General features: G+C 38.5%; 1 protein-coding gene across 1 annotated transcript in view; it reads right to left on the bottom strand.

Moving 5' to 3' along the window:
* PLCB1 (phospholipase C beta 1) overlaps positions 1–23,129 on the bottom strand; it is a 681,896-nt gene that overhangs the window by 430,996 nt on the left and 227,771 nt on the right. Inside the window, exon 3 of the mRNA XM_027118192.1 lies at positions 17,601–17,669. Within this exon, the coding sequence (XP_026973993.1) occupies positions 17,601–17,669 (69 nt within the window). The remainder of the gene's footprint in view (positions 1–17,600; positions 17,670–23,129) is intronic.

A 23,129-nucleotide genomic window follows, 5' to 3' on the forward strand; every position in this document is an offset into this window, starting at 1 on the left:
GTCAGAAAGAGAAAGACAAATACCGTATGCTAACACATATATATGGAACTTAAGAAAAAAAAATGTCATGAAGAACCTAGGGGTAAGACAGGAATAAAGATACAGACCTACTAGAGAATGGACTTGAGGATATGGGGAGCAGGAAGGGTAAGCTGTGACAAAGCAAGAGAGAGGCATGGACATATATACACTACCAAACGTAAGGTAGATAGCTAGTGGGAAGCAGCCGCATAGCACAGGGAGATCAGCTTGGTGCTTTGTGACCGCCTGGAGGGGTGGGATAGGGAGGGTGGGAGGGAGGGAGACGCAAGAGGGAAGAGATATGGGAACATATATATATGTATAACTGATTCACTTTGTTATAAAGCAGAAACTAACACACCATTGTAAGCAATTATACTCCAATAAAGATGTTTAAAAAAAAAGTGTTGTAATAAAAGGATATCAAGTTAGAAAAAGATAAAATTGGATCCATACCTCACAACATACAACATAAAAAACTTCTAGATTATCCAAGACTGAAATGTAAAAACATGAAACCATACTAGGAAAAAACTATGGGTGAATTTCTTCATAAACTAGATATGGAAAAAGACTTTCTGTGACTCAAAATCCAAAAGCAATAATCAACAAGTTGACTACATAAAAATACAAACAAAAACTTACATGGCAAAAAGCACCATAAGCAAATTCAAAAGACAAACCAGGAAAACACTTTTGCAGCTCTATGATAGATAAAGAGATAATTCTCCTAAAGAGCTGTAAAAAAAAATTAAGGAGGCTGAAAGACCAGGTAGAAAAATGCAAAATATATGAACAGAAGTTCATAGTAAAAATACATGTGGCTCTTAAACACATGAAAAGATGCTTAATTTCAAGCATAGTAAGAGAAATGCAAGTTAAAACTATACTAATAGCATTTCTTACCAAACTGACACAAATCTAAAACTTGACAGTATACTTTGTGTTAAGGCTGGGGGTGAGGGGGCAAAGATCATCTTATACATTGCAGGGGGAATAGAAAATGATAAAAACAAAATGAAACAAAGCAAAAATCCTATGAAGGAGAAGTTAGCAAAATAACCAATCCTAGGAATTTACCCTGAAACTGAACCTCTGCATATGTATGACAAGACATACATAGAGCTGTTTTCTGTTTTGTTTTGTTTTTTAAATTGCACCCTCATACGCACAGTAAAATATTGGAAACAACCTAAATGTTCATCCACAAAAGACTGTTTGAATAAACTACAGTACACTATGCGGAGGAATAATATACAGCCATATAAAAGAATGAAAAAGATCCCCAGGACCAATATGGAGTTCCCTCCTTGGCTGTACACCAGGGAGTGCATGGTCACCCCACAGGGTGCCCTAAGGAGAGAAAATGAGGAAGAACCCTATGATAATGCGTTAAATCAGATGCATTTGAACAAGTAATTCCATTGCTAGGACTACAATTTAAGAAAATAACAACTGAGAAGAAAAATGCAAAATGACAGATGTTTGCTTCAAAGTTACTTATAATAAAAATAAAATGGAAATTGTGTAACTATTCAATAGTAAATTGATGGTAAATATTCACATGATTTCAATGGATTATTATTCAGCCATAGAAGCGATAAATATGAAAAAGATATTTAGCACCATGGCTGTACTTAAGCTGTTATGTTAAATAAAAGAACTTTACTATGTCATTTATGCAAATGAATAGATGAACACAGTGTGATCTTCTGGAAGAAAAACACATGACCCGGTTTTTCTTTTGCATATTTGGAATTATTCAAGCTTTAAGGCAATTTAAGTATTTTTTCAAAGGAATTTTTTGTAATAGCTTCAATGTTGCCAAAATTGAGGACAGAATCCTTTTCCATCACTTTCTCCAACTTGTTCTTTTTTTTTTGTAATTTTTTAAAATTTTATTTATTTAATTTTTTTGGCTGCGTTGGGTCTTCGTTGCTGCACGTGGGCTTTTCTCTAGTTGTGGAGAGCGGGGGCGGTGCCTGGGCTTCTCTTTGCGGTGGCTTCTCTTGTTGTGGAGCACGGGCTGTAGGCCCGTGGGCTTCAGGAGTTGTGGCGCCTGGGCTTAGTTGCTCCGCGGCATGTGGGATCTTCCCAGATCCAGGCTCCAACCTGTGTCCCCTGCATTCGCAGGCGGATTCTTAACCACTGTGCGCCACCGGGGAAGCCCCTCCAACTTGTTCTTAAACTATTCTTTATGCAAGCTCCCTTTATTGGTGACTGAGCCTGTATTAAGGCAATAATTCAGGGCTGGCCCCTAAAATAATTGGTTTTCTCTTCTCAGTCAGAGCCAAGAGGATTTATTTAGAGCCAAGGCGGCATAATTCTAGTGTTTCAATGTAGAGTTAGAATTAATAGTGCATGAAAAAAAAAAGAGTTAATAGTGCATGAAATTTTTGCCACATGCAACTAATACCAACAAATGCGATTAAAGCAATATGTTTTGTTATGATTAAAGGAAATATTGTGAATGGACTTGGATTCACCACAGCCTGAATTTCTGCCCTTGAGTTAACGAGGCCACACCTTATTCATGGTGGCAAAGATACCATCAACTGAAGTCAGATGACAGCCCTGAATTTCCTGCTTCTCACCGCCTCCAAAACTATATGGTTTTTGATACATGATTTATCATGTAACATCTTGTTGACAGAGAAACTAGCTCAACTTACAAAGGCAAGGTCTCCTTTAGCACAATATATTATTTTTCTCTTGTAACTTTATAGTTTCTCAATTCATAATCTTAAATTGGGCATGAATATTGGTAAATTAAAAAGCAGAACATTTTAAAATGTGATTAAAAGAAGCTTGATGAATTTCTTGGTTCTTAGAACATTTGTAAGAATTTACTTAAAGAATTTAGAGTAATGTAGCAAACAAGTATCTGGGGAAAATATTTACAGAGCAGAGAATCAATCTATATGACTTTTTGTAATTTTTGCACTGGAATAATAATTTACTTTTCTTTTTTTTCATGGAAAGAAATAAGGTCTCTAGTCATACCTCTACAGTATTTCAAATGCTCTACAGTATCCTTCAAATAAATTATTTGACTAAGAATTATCAACAGGAACCATGAAATTTTGAGCAGGTAGCCACAAAATTAGATATCCAGTCTAGTCTGCTATTAGTGACACAATTTATTCTTTAACACACTTTCCAAAATTTCTATCAACCACTAACTCATGAAATACCTCATTCAATCGTCTTTTAATTTCTGATGTTCTAAGAGCTTTTCTTTTTCAATATTGTACGTTGATAATTTATTTGAAAGCATTATTGACTTTAAAAATGTGTAAATGAAGAAGTAGATTTTCAGTTTTCAGCTATTCAACATACTTAAGCATATGTGTGAGACAAAACTAACATGAGATCTTAATTTTATTTAGATTTTCATCTGGTATCCATATTTGTAAGTAAAAATATGTAGACAATGCCTTCTAAATTATTTAATCTTTAAATAAAACTGCATGGGTGGAACTTAATATAGAAGCATGTTTTCAGAGTACCCAACAACAAAAAATAAATCTCGCTCATTAATTCCTATTTTAGACAGTAGGGGTTTACCTATGGCAAAAATAATCAAGTCAATAGTTAATTTCTCAGATCTTTGTGTATGTCCCAACCCATGAAACTTCTTCATTAAATTCACACTAAGGTACTCTAAGGATGAAAGCAAATGTAATTCATGCACAGATACAAAAGGACATACTTAATTTCAACTAAAAACAATGAAATTTAATTGTTAATTAATATTTGTAAAAAGAAAAGTTATGCTTGGCAATTTTTGACCAGATATTACAAATCCTGAAAACTTCTTGTAAGGAACTGTTCGATTTAAAAATTAAATATTTGAAATATGAATAATGAGCAAAGTTCTTTTTTTAAATGTTGTTCAAGATATGATTAAAATTGAAAACTGCCAGAAAGTGAAAAGACTGCATAATATAGATGGCAAATGTAAGTATCTAAAGGAAAAAATTGAAACTATAGCTGATCAAGCAAAGAGTCTAATTTGTCAAATAATGACCCTGAGTTCAAGTCTATTAAACGTATGTGCCAATGGCCTTTAGTTTTTGGGATAACGATAGCTACAGTTACAGAGCCCTGACTATGAAACATATATTATGGCCTTTCATCCTCACAACAACTCTGAGAAATAGTATTATGAACTTCATTTTATGAATAAGGAAATCAAGATATGAAGAAACTGATGACTGACTGTGGCCACAAAGATAACACTGGTTGGGGCTCTGAACGACTGCTGTCCCTTTAACACTAGGTTACAGAGTTAAAGCCTCATTTTCAGAGCATTAAAGTCAATTCATGTGATCAGAGAATCAGCACTGCCTCCCCCTGCTCCCAACTACACACACACACACACACACACACACACACACACACACACATAAGGGAACCAGGAAGAAGCAATGGTTTTAAAAATTATTGCTCCCAAGTAACTCTTACTTACTTTTTTTATTTTTTTTTTGGGCTGCGTTGGGTCTTCACTGCTGTGTGCAACAGTTCGGCGAGCAGGAGCTACTCTTCGTTACAGTGTGCGGGCTTCTCATTGCAGTGGCTTCTCTTGTTGTGGAGCATGGGCTCTAGGCACACAGGCTTCAGTAGTTGTGGCACGCAGGCTCAGTAGTTGTGGCACATGAGCTCTAGAGCGCAGGCTCAGTAGTTGTGGCGCACGGGCTTAGTTGCTCTAAGGCATGTGGTATCTTCCTGGACCAGGGCTTGAACCTGTGTCCCCTGCATTGGCAGGCAGATTCTTAACCACTGCACCACCAGGGAAGCCCAACTCTTACTTACTTTTAATTTAACCTCAATTCAAGCTTTATCTTGACTTCAGATCTTTCCAAAAATCTAAGTGTTATCAGTTTTAAACAAATGATAAGATGTTAAGCTGTAGGAAACTGATCTCCAGAATTATCAGTAGACCTGGAATCCCACCCTAGCATTGCACCATGCATTAAGCTGGCCTAAATGCCTAACTACATCCCAGATACTGTGGAAATAAATTAAACTCTTGTGTTTTAAATGAGGTATTGACAATGCTGATGACCCTCTGTCATAAACCAAGGTCTATGTTAAAAAAAAAAAAGTGGGATAATGCTAATAAAGTTTAAAATTACAAGCAATACACGATATAATACAAGATAAAATTCAATTGTATATCATCAAGGGATTTTTACCTAAAGAAAGGTAAAAATATGGTTTAGATCACTCAAGAATTTGGTTTTTAAACATCTCTAATTAGGTATCTGCATTATTGTAGGAACAAGCACCACTGTTAAACTGGTGTTCCAGTCCCAATATGGAGTATGATTAACTTCATAAGAACTGACTATAGAAACATTCACCAAAGCTAATTCAGCAGAACAGTAGTTCTATGAGATATGCTTGACAAAGGGGCTTGTTGTCCAAAAAAAAGGAAAATGGCCCCGATCCATGTCTAACACATCATAGGCTCTGAGAAGTCCTGTAGTAAAGAAATAACATCTACAAAACTTATCTGACACTTCTATCTCATAACAACTGTTAGTATTCCAAGGAACTCACTTAGAGAAATACTGAGTTCATTATTTTTTTTTAAGTTTTCTCTGTCCCTAAGAGAAAATAAAGTGAATCATCTTCACATTACATCCATTCACAGCCAATAGTGACCAACAAGCTCTTCTTCCAGCTCCACTAATCTTTCCTGAAATCGGTAAAGCTCGAACACAAATTACAGTATCAAGAAACATCTGGATGGCACGGAGAAAATGTATTGGTGTGTGAGACTGAAATGTGAATTTTCTGACCTGTTAGAACCAATGATCCTGTTTCACAGGCAAACAACACATATTCTGCTTAATTAGTTAGGCTATTCCATCTCCTATAAATCTCTATGGATGTTAAGTTCAGTAGCCTTAGAAAACTTTATTTCTGCCCTTAACGAAGATCTATGAAGTTGCAAATATTTCACTACATTATTTTGTCTTTTAAATGTCACTCTTTACATAAAATCAAGGCTATTTCTTCAGGCACTTGAAATTTCACATTTTAGACAGCTAAGAATGTTAATTGTGTTCACATCAAGGAACGAGAAAAACTGCGGTGAAAGTATTCTTTCATCCATGAAAATACCTTACTGTGTGTTAGGTATCACATTCCAAGTCTGCAATCTGGGATTTTATGCTTTTGTGGTAAATAGAAGGAATTCAGGAATTTTCAGCCATTTTCCATCGAAGGATGATAAAAATGAATTTCTAGTACATATTCTTTTTTTATTTATTTTTTATTGAAGTATAGTTGATTACAATGTTGTGTTAATTGAATAGCAAAGTGATTTAGTTATATACATTCTTTTTTCATATTCTTTTCCATTATGGTTTATCATAGGATTTTGAATATAGTTCTCTGTGCTATACAGTAAGACCTAGTACATATTCTTAAATTCCTTCCATTCTACCAAGCTGCTCACAAATTAATATTACTATATAGCACACTGTGGCTGGTGAAGCCATTTCAGGTATATGCATCATTTAATTCTCATAATGACTCCATGATAGTCATAAACATTCCTTTTACTCCCCCAACTTTTTCTTCTCTTATATAATGAGTCAAATCACAATCCAGTTTTTTTCCCTGTTGGACACGTGTCAAATTACATGAAAAATACTTTAGAACCTAATCTCCAACAAGAAGGTAGCTCAAGTAATATATATGCTTAATTACCCATCAGACTCACTGAGTGCTAAGAAGAATAAACCAACATTGAACCCAAGGCAGGTAGGCAGTTAAGTCACAAGGAGTGAGCTCCTAAAGTGTGTCCAATATTAGGATGCTTGTCTTGTTACCAACTATATTCCAACTTACCAGACAACCCTATCTAATGGGTATTATTCCCACAGAGAAGCTAAGAAACCTTCTTGGGATCCCTCAGTTAATATGTGCACTGGGATTTGAATTTGGGTCTCTCTGACCCTAAGTTTGGTCTTCCATTTCCAAACAGTGTTTCCAATTTTACTTCAACGGTTTCATTGTGCAGAAAAAGTTACCAACATGTCCTTAACTGAAAGTAAATTGCTCTAAAATTATTCTGATTTTTGGGAAAATCTATTTAACTCTTTGCAAATCTAGGCAGTTTTCTGAATAAGAACTGTAAATCTTAGTACAATGGGTTGCTGTGATAGTTCACTGTGGACAGTGGTTTGGCTGCAAAGACAAATGTGTTTTGAGTTTTCTACAGTTAATATATAAAAATAGATCTTCACAGGTAGGTTTAAGTAAAGCTACAAAAGTATAAATCTCTCATGTGGAGTAACCCATAGCAGTACCTGAGTTCTACTGTAAATAGGTAAATTATGCAACTCTAATTTGCTTTTGGCTACTACAGTACATCACATGAGCATCAGTTATACATTTTATTTACTTACTAAAAGTCATTAAGGATGATAGCTAAAATGTATTTAACACATACAATAGACATGAGAGTTGTGTTAAGGGCTTTACATGCATTGTAACGCTGAGTCCTTATAGTAACCAGATAAGATAAACATAGAGATTATTTCCATAATTCAAATGGGGCAACTAAATCTCAGAGATATGGAATAGCCTCCTGGGTTATATAGCTAGTAATTGGCTTTGAGCCTTGGGCATCTGACCCAAAAGCTTGTACACATAATGACTACACTATATTAGGCACTTAGATGTGCAAAGACACTTACTGGGGGTCTGGGTTATAAAAGAATGGGTATGAATGTGCTGATGAAACAAAAAAAATCATAAGCTGCAATAAAGGTCCTCTGTAAAAGCAATAAATAATATCTATTTCTGAAATGATTCCAGCTACACATTTATATCCACTTTGACTATTGATTATAAAGAAAAAAATTCTACTTATTTTTATTAGATCTATTGTGAAATAATCCTTTGTAATGTAGTGAGAAAATACTGTTATGGGCTGAGTTGTGCTCCCCCCACCTATATTCATATGTTGAATCCCTAACCACCCCTGCCAGAGTGTGATTATATCTGAGGATAAAGTCTTTAAAGAGTTAATTATATTAAAATGAGGTAATTAGGGTGGACCCTAGTCCAATATGACTGGGGTCCTTATAAGAAGAGGAAACCAGGACCCAGATAGGTATACAGGGAGGACCATGTGAAGACAAAGGGAAAAGACAGCCATCTACAAGCCAAGGAGAGAGGCTTCAGAAGAAACCAAGCCTGCCAACACCTGATCTCAGACTTCAAACCTCCAGAATGATGAGAATATAAATTTCTGTTGTTTAAGTCACCCTGTCTTTGGTACTTTGTTATGGCAGCTGGAAAACTCTCATACAAGTACTATGGCACACTTATTATATTAAGTATAGCTGGGCAAGTTGAAGGAAGACTAGACTGAAAAGTAGTCCTTTTGACAAGAGAATATTGTAGGAAAGTTCTCAATGCCTTACTGCATAGAGTCCTTATTTTAAAAAGAGAAACATCCATTTAAGCTGACACTCTTTTTACTGAGAGCAAGGTTCTCAGACTTGGTTAAACACAGGAATCGCTGGGGAGCTTTAAAGAAAAAAGCGATGCTTAAGCCCCACATCAGACATTTGATTTAATTGATATGGATGTGGCCTGGACATCGAGATTTTAAAAACTCCTCGGGTGCCTCTCATATCTCTATATTAGAACCAAAGTTTGAAAACCCTGGCTTAGAGAGCAGTTCACTATTTTGAATTAACTTAAGAAATTAATATCAAGTATATCCACAAGGTGGCGTATTATTTCATTCAAAAGAATTAAAATTGAGAAATGTTTCCAAAATGCAACTCTGTACCATTGTATGTAAAACAGATTGGATTTAGATTGAAATTACACCAGATAGAAGCAGTGATAGAATGAGTCAGAACCTTCTGAAAAGACCTGAGGTTTAGTTACCGCATGGAACTAATCCTGTCTTCAACAAGGGGTCCACTCTGGCCATTGTGAGAATGCTCTTAGCTGCCATGTCTTTCATCTACTATTAACCTTTGCCAGAACTGTGGCCTCTCCCTTCCCCTTCCACAACTCTTCAGGGGCCTTTTGAACTCTGTGGCAGTAGATACTAAGACAGATGCTTGGTATTATTGAAAGCAAAATGGAATCTTTATTCAGTCATACACATGTTTAGTTCACCATATTTTACAGATGGACACATATATATATATACTGAGTAATGGCGGCATCACTCAAATGCTCAGATTTAATTGTTGATAAGAGATAATCCAACGCCTTCTCAAATTTGGGAATTTATATCAACATCCCAGACAAGACTTAGCTTAGCTGTGATTGCTTATAAAAAAGTTAAAAGTTTTTAACCGTTAGAGAAGATATTCTATACTTTAATGGTAGCTTTAAAAATCTTCTCTTGTTCACTATTGAACAGCCATGAGGTTGAGGGGCAGGTGGAAAAGACAGAAGAGTTTTAAATGCAAAGATCTACTAAGGGAACCATTCCTTACCCCCCTCAGCATCCTGATATTTCTGCTACCAAATCTCCAACTAGTTATATAAAGGTTTTCGTTTCCAAGGAAACCACTGACATCTATGGAATTTAATGAACATGAAAAAGGAACTATGCCATATAATTTACATCTGGAGATAAATGTGAATAGTTGTCAAAACCATTACACATACATTGATAATTCTGTGGATTTGTAGCCCTATTTTTCTCCATTTTGTAAAGATGTAAATAAACATTTATGTAAACAAAATGACCCCAACAAATGCACACCCCACACCCCCAAATCAGCTATTGCACCATGTCAGGTAAATTAAGAAACAGTTGGAACCAAGATTATGGGCTGAAGGTAAATCTCCTCAGCAAATGAGTGGAAAGAGAGAGAAACCTTTACTTTGTTGTATAAAGGGTTTTCTTATTCTTTAGTAAACCTCAAATATCTACACCAAATTTTATGACTGCGGCTTCACACAATGGTGAAATCTGTTCAAAGTCAGGCAAATAGCTTATAATCAGCAAAGGGGGACAGTAAATAAAGCACAATTCCAGTACTCATGGATGATTCATTGAAACCACTGTTGTATAACATCCAAATAACAGCTCATTATGAGATTTACATATTGGCATCCAGATTCTGTGATGAGCTATTGAAGATTTGACAGCCCTTAAATAAATAACCTATTTGATGCTATTGATATGGGGAAAACATTTAAAGCATATATAAAATGGTATCTCAATAAAGTTACAAGTATGTAAAAGTGAAAAAAAAAAAAAGGACTAGAAGGAAATTCCACCATTTTAGCCAAATGACAACTCCCTCCTTCTTGAAATACTTTTTTAGGTGTCCAAGATATGCTCTCTTCTGATTCTCGTCCCTCCTCACTGGCTGTTCCTTCTCAGTCTCTCTCTCTCTCTCTCTTTTTTTTTTATTGTGGCAAAATATATATACCATAAAATTTATCATTTTAATGGTTGTCAAGTGATGCAGTTTAGTGACATTAATTTAGGTTGTTGCACAATATTACCACCATTTATCTGCAGAGCCTTTCATCGTCTCAAACTGAAACTCTGTCCCCAGTAAACAGTAACTTCCCCTACCCCCTACCCCCAGCCCCGGAAACCACCATTCTCCTTTCTACTCTATGGATTTGACTACTCTAGCTGCCTCATATAAGTGGAATCACATAATGTTTGTCATTTTGTGTCTGGCTTATTTCACTTAGCATACTTTCTCCTACGTTTACCCATGTTGTAGCCTGTGTTAAAATTTCATTCATTTTTAAGGCTGAATAATATTCCATTTTATGTATCTAGTACATTTTGTATATCCATTCATCTACTGATTGACATTTGGGTTTTTTCACCTTTTGGTCATTGTAAGTAATGTTACTATGAACACGGGTATACAAGTATCTTTAAGGTTCCTGCTTTCCATTCTTTGGGGACTATACCAGTCTCAGTCTCTTTTATTGGTTCCTCCTCATCTCCTCAAAGTCTGAATGCTGGAGGTCCCAGGGTTTAGATATCAGAACTTTCTTGGACACCTACGTTCCTTAGGAGACCTCCCTTGGCCTTGAGCTTTAAAGAATCAAAGTTATGTATAACTCCATGGCCATTTCCCCTGACCTCCAGATTTGCAGATCCAAATATGATATCAGATAGAAGTCTAATAGGCATCTCAAACTTTAAATATCCAAAGACCAAGCTGAATTTTTCTGTTTAAATGTGCTTCTTCCTTCCCATCTCAGTATATGGCAACTCAAGTCTCCCACTTTCCCAGGTCAAAGCACTCAGAGCTGTTCTTGAATCCTTTCTTTTCCCCATACTTCCCATCCAATGCATTGACGAATCCTGTGGTTCTGCCTTTAAAACATATTCAGATTTTGGTGTTTTTCTACACCTTTTGGTCAAAATTCATCATCAACACTGACCAGGATATTTGCAACAGCCATTTAGTTGGTCTCCCTGCTTTTTTCTTTGTCCTCTGTGGTCTGTTCTCAAGGCTGTGGCCAGTGATGCTTTTAAAAGCTAGGTCAGATCTTTGTCTCTCCTCTGTTCAGAACATTCAGATCCTTTCCCATGTCTCTCAGAGGAAAAGCCAAAATCATCAGCATGGCCTACGAAGCCCAAAATAATGTGGCCCTCAGCCACCTCTCTGACTTTCACCTTTCTTTGCTGCACTCCACTGTAGCCACACTGGCCTCTTATTTGGTCTTCAAATATGCCAAGCTTGTTCCTACCTCAGGGCCTTTGCTCTTGCTGTGCCCTCTCTGCCTGGAATGCTTCTCCTTCTCTTAATTCATGTCTCTGCTTATATGATCTCATCTTATCAAGAGAACTTACTCACTAGGGCTCAATAAAACAAGAAGCCTCTTTATCACTCATGGTCTATGGTCTCCTGTCCTTGTTTTATTTGTCTCTGTGGGACTTATCAGTTATCTGTTTCCCTCACCCAGAGCGGTGCTGGAGGGAGCCTGCTCACAGGGCTGAAGGCTGTGGTGTACACTGCTTTCCAACTCTCGGTGATGTCAGAGTGTGGTTTGAAACCCATCAGGTTCAGAATATTCACCCAAAGGAAACCAGGAAACACAACAAACCAGGGATTTCCTTCCCTCCTTCCCTCCATCTCCCTTCCTTCCTTCTTTCCTTCCTTCTTTCCTTCCTTCCTTCCCTCCTTCCTTCCTTCCCTCCTTCCCTCCTTCCTTCCTCCCCTCCATCTCCCTCCCTCCCTCCTTCCTTCCTTCCTTCTTTCTCCCCTCCCTCCCTTCCTTCCTTCCTTCCTTTTTCTTTCTTTCTCTCTCTTTTTTTGAAAGTCAGTTTACCACTACCACCTCTTCCCTACTCCGAAAAGGAATGTTAGATGAGAACAGAGTTATTTGTCTTTTTTGTTCATTGCTGTTTTCCTAGTGCCCAGAACAGTGCCTGGCAGAAACAGATACTCAATGTCCATTTGTCAAAACAATGATGAAATTGAAAAGCCATCATTTTTATATAAGGATTAGGAAAACAAAACCTGATCAGCTTTTAAAATTTAGTTTTACTCTAATCTACCTTAAGTGATTGTGGTGATATTATATACAGATTTCCCCCATTATCGAAAAGAAGAGCATCCCTGTAAGAGTTTTCACAAGCTGAAATGGCATAAAGTGAAGAAGCAATTACCTTAGGGCACATCTTGCTAAGGGAGGCACAAAATAAACTGAGAAAAAGCACAGATGCTCACAGACACGGCACAAAGCTGGGGTGGCTTGATGCTGAGTACCGTTCCCAGGAAAGGAGCTTGGTGGTGCCCCGCTCAAGGCTTACCTCTATAAGCGCTCTTCCGCCGCAAACAAAAGCTGAATGCTATTTTTCTGCTTTTCGCCATGTTTTGTAAAAGTGAAAATCCTCTTCAGATTTCTTTCATTTAGCTAAAACACATACTAATGTAGGCCTTTCGAAAAAAACGCAGTGGTGTAAAGTGAACTTTCGAAAAGTAGGGAGTACCTGTACCACCTAGAATTTAATTGTGACCTGGATATATACAAGGTATCTGTGTTCAAATTAATATCACACACTTGAAATACACTGCCTTTTACTGATAGGAGGAACTAGGTAATTGTCAGTTAAGCAAAAGAAGCAGTTTTCTTTGCACAAAATACAGGTTGAAAGTACTACCATAGACATATTTTTCAGTGATACTGCTGCATGCATATGGAGACCTGATCATGGACTAAAACCTGGGAGGGCCTCTGTAACTGTGGTATTACTCCCTCAGGAATCCAAAGCAAACCTAGAACTTTCAAGAAGTTCACATGAAAAATTTGACATGTCTTTCTTCTTTTCTTTTCTTTTTGTTTGCATAAGACCTTATCTTGGTTCAAATGTTACCTGACTTTTTTTCTTAAGTTCACCTGATTTGCTATGACCAAAGTAAGAAGTTTTAGGTCATGTAAACCTGCTGGACATGTTTTATAATCTGTAAGATGGAGTGCCTTGGCTTGATTAACTGCCCTTAAAAGCTGGAATCAATACTTAACAAGACTTACACACCTAAAATCCTGTGCTCCTCCAACACCCATTTCATAGATGAGGAAGTAGAGGCACAGATAGAAAGAACAACTTAAGCTCATTAATGGCAGAGTGGGCACCCAAAACCACATCTCCACTTTCTTAGTCCCATCTACTTTTCAACATTCCTAAGGATGAAATAATTCCTAAGAATCCTGAAGATAAAGAAACTATCTTTATCAGAAATGCTGCTGAAAACTTTCTGGGATAGCCTATAGAAAAAATACACTTCTTGTTGTGTTCTAGAACATACACTCACACACACAAAAAAAAGTATCAGAAAACTTGCTCTGCACAAGACACTGATATTTTTCATTCTAGTTAGGCCTAATTCATTTTATTAATGCTATGCCACTAACAGATCAGAAACCACAGTGATAAACACTCCTTTAAAAAGCAAAGATCCTGTTGAAATGAAGATCCAGAGAGCATGTGTATATGGCATAGACAAGATGTATATAACACAGAACCTTTCTCTTTACATGTGCTTCATAAACCTGGGGGCGGGAGGGGGGATGGCAAGGTAGGGAAGGTGGAAGGGGAGACAAAGGAGAGAGCAAGAAAGGAAACATAAATACATTTTAGATTTCAAAGGATAAGATTTTTTTAGTGTGATTTTTCCTTTTGGATAAAAATCTCCCAATTTCTCTCCAGTGAGAAATTTCAAAACTGGTAACTTGAACAAAAGCTGTGTACAGAAAAGCAGATCTGGAATCGTATGCATTGCGTTGGGAGTCTACATTTAAAATTCATTAACGGGGCAACACGTAGAAGCTTTTTCATGTCCTATAAATGTTATTTCAAATCACAGCAGGCATAGAAAACAGTTCATCTTCAACTAGATTGTGAATTTTTATATAATGAGATGCTGTGAAAAACAAAAATAATATGAATACACAGATAAATATTTGCAGGGTGCCTGGGTGTTTTGATAAATAGTATCTGCTCCACACATGTTCCGCCTTCCTCTCTGATCTATAAGCCCCCGCAGAAAGTCCTCCACTCAATCTGTCTTCATATTACATTGCCTTCTTGTCCTAAGTTCCCAAGCTTTTCTCACTCCATACTGGTTGGTGTCTTTACACTTTGTAATTGTCCTGCTGCTTCTGTTCTAGCCAACACAATGGTCCCCTCTTATTTAGTTTTCCTCCTCCGGTCCATATGCCCCCTTCTATGAGGTGGCTATGCTGCAATCATTCTGGAATACTCTGGAGGAAACTAGCTTCTCTTTTGGTCCCTGCCACATAGAACTGCTGCCACATGGGAAGCTGGGAGCTGCCAGGGATGGTGTGCAGAGGTGGCCACCATGGGGACCCTGAGGATGGAAAGGGAATCCCTTCCAGCACCTTGGAAGCCAGTTTGGTGAGAGAAAGAGGCACCTATTCTTTGGTGACAATTTTTTGAGCAGCTGAATGCGACTTCATCTAAACCCAGAAATTCCACTGAATTGTTCAATACGTTCCAATCATTTTTTAATAAATTATCTTTTTATTTATCCAGTTCAAGCCAAGGTTTTCTTTTGTAACTTGAAGACTTTAGAACTGGCATTAATACCTACTTCTTTCTTGCCTGTCCATCCACCAAGCCCCTTTCAGCCAAGCCCCTGCTCCAATCTTTCTTTATAACATCAACTTTTTCAAGCTGAGTGAAATGAATCTGACTTCTTGCAAATCTGATTGTGATTTTAATAATAATAAATACAAAAATAATGATGATAATACCAACAACAGTGGCTACTACTGAATGGGTGCTTACTATATAGTGGTGATGAGTTCAGGCAGCAGTGTTCAAATTCTGTGGCAAATTTACTTTTCAAAACCCTGATGCCACATTGCACATTTAATTAGATTCTTGTAGCATCTCTGGAAGTAGACAACAAGGATCAGCCTTTTTTGAAAGCTCTCCAGGTAATTCTACAAGCTCTTAAATTTGAGAACTTCTCTGCTAAATCTTTGCCAATGAATTATTTTATTTAATCCTTACAGCAATGATATGAAGTAGGCATTTATTATTAGTAGCATTAGTATGAGTATTATCACTATTTAGCCAGCGAGGAAGAAGTCACAGGAATTTCACACAGGTAACATGTGACAGAATCCGGCTTTGAAAATATTAAAATAGATTGAGGTGCTTGAACCCCAGCAGGGAATAGGAAGTGAAAAAAAAAAAAAAAAACAAGAACATGGATAATCCACAGAGAAAGCAAATCTTAGTGGAAAAAAACAGTAAAAGCCAGAGCACTCTGAGTGTTGAAATCTGTCCTCAATAGAAGCCTTTTAGAATCTAATAGTGGTTTATCAACTGAGCAGAGTACACACCCTAGTTCTGTTCATTTCTCATCATTCAACAGACATTTATCAAACCACGTACATAAATGAAACACTTAACTGATAAGCAGGCTGTGGGCTGCAGTAAAAGAGTCAAGCTTGAAAGCAAGTCTCCATGTGTCAGAAGAATTGACTTGAATTCCCTAAGTCCAGAAACAAAGGGGGTCTGATAGAGGGTAGGCAACGGTCTTTAACCAATACTGACAATGAAACTTCAAGTTAGGCCAATAAACTTGCGTTGAAAGACAAACTTCATAACTGTTATCAATATAGTTCTCAGAACTATCAATAACAGGCTTACATGAAACCTGGCTGAAATGTTGTTGAGAGAAGAAGAAAAAACTTTGTTTTCTACCCTGAAAATTGAACAATTTTGAATCATCAACAAAGCATTAATGATGATAAGCTTGATACAAAACCGAAAGACCAAACCAATGAAATATCATTGTATTACTAAGAGATGAATGTAAATAATGGGCCGTTTTCACATGAAACACCTATAGAAACCCTCTTGAAAATAATTCTGATTTTTCTCTTTTCATTTTCCACATTTTCCTGTAGATCATCTTAACCCCTTCAGCAATAAAAGCAGTATTTGCCTGTTTGCTCTATGACAAAATTTGCCAGCAACTACTGCACTGTTAGGTATCTGAAGAATAATCATTGTAGGTGACTTTTTCCCTTCCTGCATCTCCACAGCAACAGCTAATTTTTGATGTCAAAGAAAGTGTTTTGACTTTTTAAGGAATAAAACAAAAGTTGCAGGTAGATACTCAAATAGAAAATCGCTAGTTTTATATCAATTATGGAAGGAGGCAAGAGTCCCTGAATGGCACCTGTACTTCCCTATTTGCCAATATTCTCTGTGCTACAGAAGAAGTCTTTAAAGTATTAAAATTTAAATAGAGTAAAGAGTAGTTTCCCACTTTGATGGCAAGTCAACACATCTTGCTACTATACCCTACCAGACAATCTAAATTTTTAAAATATATGTATGTTTTATTCAATAATTTTTTTTGGCCATACCGCATGGCATGCGGGATCTTAGTTACCAGACCAGGGAATGAACCCATGCCCCCTGCAGTGGAAGCACAGAGTCTTAACCACTGGACAGCCAGGGAAGTCCCATAGTCAACATTTTCAAACCATCTTCCAAAACTAAATAAACTGCAAACACTGCTTTAGATATTTCTTCAGTAAGTTTTTCAAACCCAAGCTAGTTGACATTCCACATAACTGATCCCAAAGTCTGCGGGTGTTCACTAGGAACATTTGCAGAAAGATCTGACACTCTCTGGCTTCATGGATGGAATGATTCCAACTGCAAAGCATTTGAGCTAAAGGGTCTTGCTTATCTGTCTAAAAGGTTAGTCCACGTATGCTCACGAGGCTCAAGGAATTTTTCAAATACTTTTAAGCACGTTTTGAATATTTAGAATTACCCAGTAACTTTGGCATTGTTTGTTTTTTTTTCCAAAACAAAAATAAGATTCGAGGGCATAAAGCAAGCCCCATGTCCAACTGCCTCTATATTTGCTCGTTGTTTCCGTCTTTTAACAAACATGGTAGTGTTTAGAGCATACTGGTCTCTGAAAGGACTGGCTGTTTTATTGCGTTTTATAACATCTACAACAGAGAAACTTTCAACTAATTGATACCAGGACACAGCTAAATAATCAAGGCAGCAGCTGGTGTGCATACTACACTCCACTTCCTACCTTGGGAGCCTTGGCGTGTTTCCCACATCTGGCATCTTTGACAAGGCTGAGATCTAACAGCTCCGTCTCCTGGAAGGCAAAAATGTGAAATCGTTAAGCATACACACAGATCTTTTTTCTTTGTTTTATAGCATTGACATCACTTTAAAAAATAATATTATCTTAAGACTTGCCTGAAAATTTCTCTGCGGTTGGGATATTTTTCCTCTTACATGCATTGCCTATCGATCGAATTGGAATGGAAACAAAAAGATAGCTACCTGCTAGTTCTTCAGTTTTATATATATATATGTCATAATACATTTTGAAATGTATAATATGTGTGGTTTGGGTCTCCAGCCTATCGTACAAGCCATTCCTAAGTCATGATGAATCAGGCCTTCCTGTTCCCTTGTTGAAAAATAATCCTGAGAGTCACTCTGAGTGTAGGTGAGGATTTGTGAGCGGGGTGGGGGATTAGGATGGGGAAGAGGAAGGAGGTGCTCCCCTCAGCTCACAGGATACCCAGCCCACCTGGCCAAGGTAAAGACGCAGACCTGCCTCCCCTACCTGCACCCCAGCCTTTTGCACACATCCCTTATGCCCTGATCTTTTCATTTATTCACTATATATTATTGAACACCTATAACATGCAAGTTACTCTAGGGTACAAGACATGTAAGATATGGCTGCATAGGGGCTTCCCTGGTGGCACAGTGGTTGAGAGTCCGCCTGCCGATGCAGGAGACACGGGTTCGTGCCCGGTCCGGGAAGATCCCACATGCCGCGGAGCGGCTGGGCCCGTGAGCCATGGCTGCTAAGCCTGCGCGTCCGGAGCCTGTGCTCCGCAACGGGAGAGGCCACAACAGTGAGAGGCCCGCGTACCACAAAAAAAAAAAAATATGGCTGCTTCTCTGGAGGGACCTGTGGAGTAAAGTGTACGCATAAGACAAGGGAGAGCATGCTAATGCCAACTTTAAAGTTAACTGCTGGGGTGGGGGGGGGGGTGCGGTCAACAGAGAAAAGATCATTTTTCCCTGAGAGGCTCAGAAAAAAGTCTGTGGAGCACAGAGAAGTGGGGAGGGAAGGGGCTCACCCAGCTGGAGTGTACCACATGAGCAAATATCCAGACAAGAGAGGACCAGAGGTTCGGGCAGAACCTTGAGGTCTTCATGGCCCTTAGTGCTCAGAGCAGGAGAATAATGCATGGGAAGCGGGTGGGAAGAAGAGGGGGATAAGGGGGCATCCAAGAGTGAGGAAGACCACAAGGGAAGGCACAGTGGCAGTGGGGGAGGGGATCCACATGGCCGACATTCAGAATTCCATATGCTGAACATATGAAGAAAAATCATGGGAGATGAGACCAGAAAGGGATTTGGGCAAAAGGATGGAAACATTGAAAGTCTGGCTAAGGTCACTGAGCCATGAAATTTGGGACACACACGTCACCGAGTTATCCGGTGAACTCTGCCACCAGCCAGATGAGACTGTGGTGCAATAAGCAGAGCCATCCAACCTGTTTTCTAGAGAAGGAGCCAGTGGGATTCAGGCATCTACTCCCATCTCCCAGCGGGAGGAACTGCATCTGGACAGGAGTGGCTATAATTTCTCATAGGCCCCAACATCTACAAGGACTGGCGCCATGGGTTCCCAGACAATTCCTTCAAACAGCTGCCCCTGATTCCAAATGTTTGGTGCAAAATGGTCTGATTATTTTCCTGAGCCTAAGGTTGATTTCATGATTGCAGCATAATAAGGGTCAAAGATGAGATGGAATCTCTCCACTGGGGTGCAAACCACACAGCAGGTCCAATAGAACACCTGGCCCCGCATACCTCTCCGTGGGCTGCAGGAGGACAGGAAACAGCACCTTCTCTTCTTTAGCTCACACTGGCCTTGTAAGTTTGCTTTCCCCCATTTTAGTGAATTCCTTAACCCATTCTCTATTGTGCATGACTCTGTGGAAACCCTCCTAAACCCTGGGGTGTGACAGGTAGCAACCCAGCAAGGATCCTGCAAGACAGAGTAGCAGGTGCCATGGTTCCCCCAAGGACGCACCATCCACAATATCAAAGGTCACCTAGTGAGTGTTAGAAACCAATGGTATCAACTGCTGGACTCAAGGCCTCACTGCGGCAAATGCATACAAAGCATTCAGATGTGAAGAGGTGGAGCATTTGGCCCAGGTTTCTTCATCTCCATGGCAATGGCAGCAAAAACATTTGTTGAAAGAGGAGTTAACAGGAAGAGAACCAAGCTTGAAGAAGCTTAATCTAGAAGACCAGAACTGAGTAGAGTGTTAAAAGACAGGAGACCAAATGAGGGTAGAGGTATTGGGGACAAAGATGAGAGTGATGATAAGGAGGTAGAATTGACTAAAGGAAAGACAGGAGGCATCTACAGCTCTAGGGGTTCCAGCTTCCTCGCTGGGGCTTGGAAGTTTGGGCAAAATGATACTGCATTTTGGAGATGCTGGCTTGAGGGCTTTATCCAAGTGGAAATACCAGTCATTAATTCAGTCGAGCATTACTTATTGAATGCTGCAATGTGTTAGGTACAGGCTAGGTACTGAGGAATGATAGCTCAAAATACAAAGAGGAGCTCATGCACAAAGCTAATGATTACACTCTAAAGGAGACATTTCAAAGTGCACTGCAGACGTGGACTACAAAGGGCTATGGCATCTTTCCAGCTGACGCGCGAGGAGGAAAAGGAGTTTGCCAGCCTTATAATTCTGTGTGTTTGGTGGGGAGGGTTCCAGGGAGAGGAAACAGCAGTTACAAATGCACAGAGTCAGGAGTCCTGTGCAGAAAACAAGTCACTCTGGACACACAGCAGAAGCGCATGGAGAGTTATCAGTCACTTCTGAACTTAGCAGTCGTTATCTGCACGTCCTCTTTGTAATTATTCATAAAACACTGGCATGTATGTTTGATGGTTTGACGCACTTTTCCATAAATGTGGCATGATGTTCTTTTATATATGCAGAATAAAAATCACGCACACATACACGGTACATTTACCTAATTGTATAACATTTTCTATTCAAGGAAATTCCAGTTGAATAAACAATAGACTTAAACTTTACTTATTTGTTTTTATACACAAAGCCCAAACTGAGTTCACAAGGAAATAGACCTTAGCAGGCAGCATTCTATAGACTTTTCTATTACAGATCATGAACGCTGTTTTCTACTTTCAGCTCAAGAGGAAACATTCATTTCCCAAGTCACAGGGGGGTAGTTAGCGCCAGCTGCCCTAGGTTTTCATTCTGATACCACAGCGACTCTGGAGCACGTGTAAAATCGTGCGTGCAGGAAAACCACCGCAGGGCACTCTCAGCGTGGGTAATGTGGCATAGGAAAGACCCAGGTGGAAATCTATCCACGGACTCATTCGGTTAGAAAGCCATGATTAAAATAGTCTCCCACTTCTTTTAACACACAACAGCCACCCCTCGGGGACTTAACTACATCCTATTCGCTCCTCCACTAAAAAGAAAATGAGGAACTCAATGCATGGGACCACAAAAATGTTACTTGTGTCATTAAAACTTTTCTAGGTTAATTTTCTTGTGTTAATAGTTTTAACATCCCACTTGCATGATGAGAAAGCAGGAAAATGGTCCCTTTCTCAATTCATTTAAGAGTTACTGTTTTCCAGTTTACGGGATTTACTATTCCTTTACTCTTTTCTTTAAGAAAGGGAGGGCCCGTGACTTTTAAGTGGAAAACCTGGGTTTGAGGAAGGGCCCTAAAATTAACTAGTCATGTATTTGGCCAATTATCAGACCACACTTAGCATCAATTGTATCATCTATAAAATGAGTATGATAATACTTTCTATATCAGTGGTTCTCAAAGGCTGCACTGGAGTCACCTAGAATACCTGTTAAAACATAAATTGGCTGAGCACAATCCATCAGAGTTTCTGGTTCAGTGGGACTGGGACAGGCCTGAGGATCTGCATCTCTCAGGTGATGCTGTTGCCACTGGTCCATGGAGCATACTGAAAAGCACTGATGTACTAATTCATAGGGTTGTTATCATAAGGCTTTTTAGATGAACATGATTGATAAAACTACACACTACTTATACTATGTTGTATGACGAACTTAAAACAGTCATTTCTTTATATAGGGAACTGTCAAATAAAAATTTTATACCTACTGAATGCAAAAGTGTGCCTAATGGTGAATAACCTAGGCTCAGATTTGACTTAATTAAACATAAACTATCGAATGACAAATGCCACTAACTCCTATTCTAATGTGTCCTTAGCATTAAATTTTACTCTGTAGAATAAATGCCTCTATTCAGAAATTCAAGCAATCATTGAAATTGTTTTATTTTTGTTGAAAATGCTACACTATATATCTTTTGTGTTACACTTCATAACATTAGAGACATTTAGAAAAGTGAAAGGAGGAAATTTGTTCTCTCTTGCCTCTAAGCCCATCCAACAAGGAAAGGGTATTGGGGTGCCCAAAGCCCTGTGGGCTACCTGAACCAGCAAAGGAAGAATGAACTAACAGAAACCCTTTATTTCCAAGGCCCACAATGGCCCCTGCAAAGCTTGGAGACCACATTCCTAGGACCCCCGATGCATGCCCTGAAGTGTGGACAGATGTGTCTCTAGGTCAGTATGGACAAAAGTGAATTAACAGTAATCAGGGATTTACTTTTGATAGTTTGAATGAATGATGAGAAAACTGAGACAGAGGAGCTAAGGGAAGACGAAATTATCTCTGATGTTTACTATTCAGCAGAAGGATTTCAATCCATCAGCCACCAACACACTGTGAAGTAGATGATCCATGAAATGCACTGAAAACTCAAGAAAGAATACGATTTAAAACGCAACCCTCTTCCAGGATAGCAATTTCTGTGCATTGTAACCAAATTCCATTTGTCACCCATTATAATAACGTGCTTCAAGTTCACACAATATATAATCAGAGCAGCGATTACAGTCATAAACATTACACAGGGAAGATATTAATGGCTGGGTATGTATACCTCCCCGTGTGGTATATTCATTAAGATGTTCAACCTCAATTTCCCAAAAGTAGAAGACATTAATATGTTTTATTGACTGCCAACCCCCCTAAAATGTCCAATGTTTAAATAAAACAACTTTAGAGTCAGTTAATGAAGTGTTTTATTTTAAAGAGAAGCAGACAAAATAGACTCTTTGTTCCTTAACTTGATTCCACTTCTGAGGGAGTGAAAATGTATTTAGTATACCTCTCAAAAAGTCCTTGCACCCTGTTTCACCTGGTCTCTTGTTGTCTTTGTTCCCTAGCCTCGATTCTTCTCTTTTTTTCCCAGCCTGCAATGGAAACTCAGAGTAGGAAACGTCCAAGGAAATGAGATGCCCAGGTCATCAATACCAAGCAGCAGAGAAAAGAGAAAGTTGATACATCTGGATTTCTTTATTTAAGAAATTCTATGTTTAATATGGTGCAAATTTCATAGAACTAAAAGGCGGAACACTTAAGTTGTCTCTCAGAATTATCATTTGTAACCTATGCATTATTAAGCCAGTTAC

The sequence above is a fragment of the Aethalodelphis obliquidens genome, unplaced genomic scaffold (assembly GCF_003676395.1).
Source record: "Aethalodelphis obliquidens isolate GAN/ISIS:26980383/991018 unplaced genomic scaffold, ASM367639v1 scaffold18, whole genome shotgun sequence".
Lineage (NCBI taxonomy): Eukaryota > Metazoa > Chordata > Mammalia > Artiodactyla > Delphinidae > Aethalodelphis > Aethalodelphis obliquidens.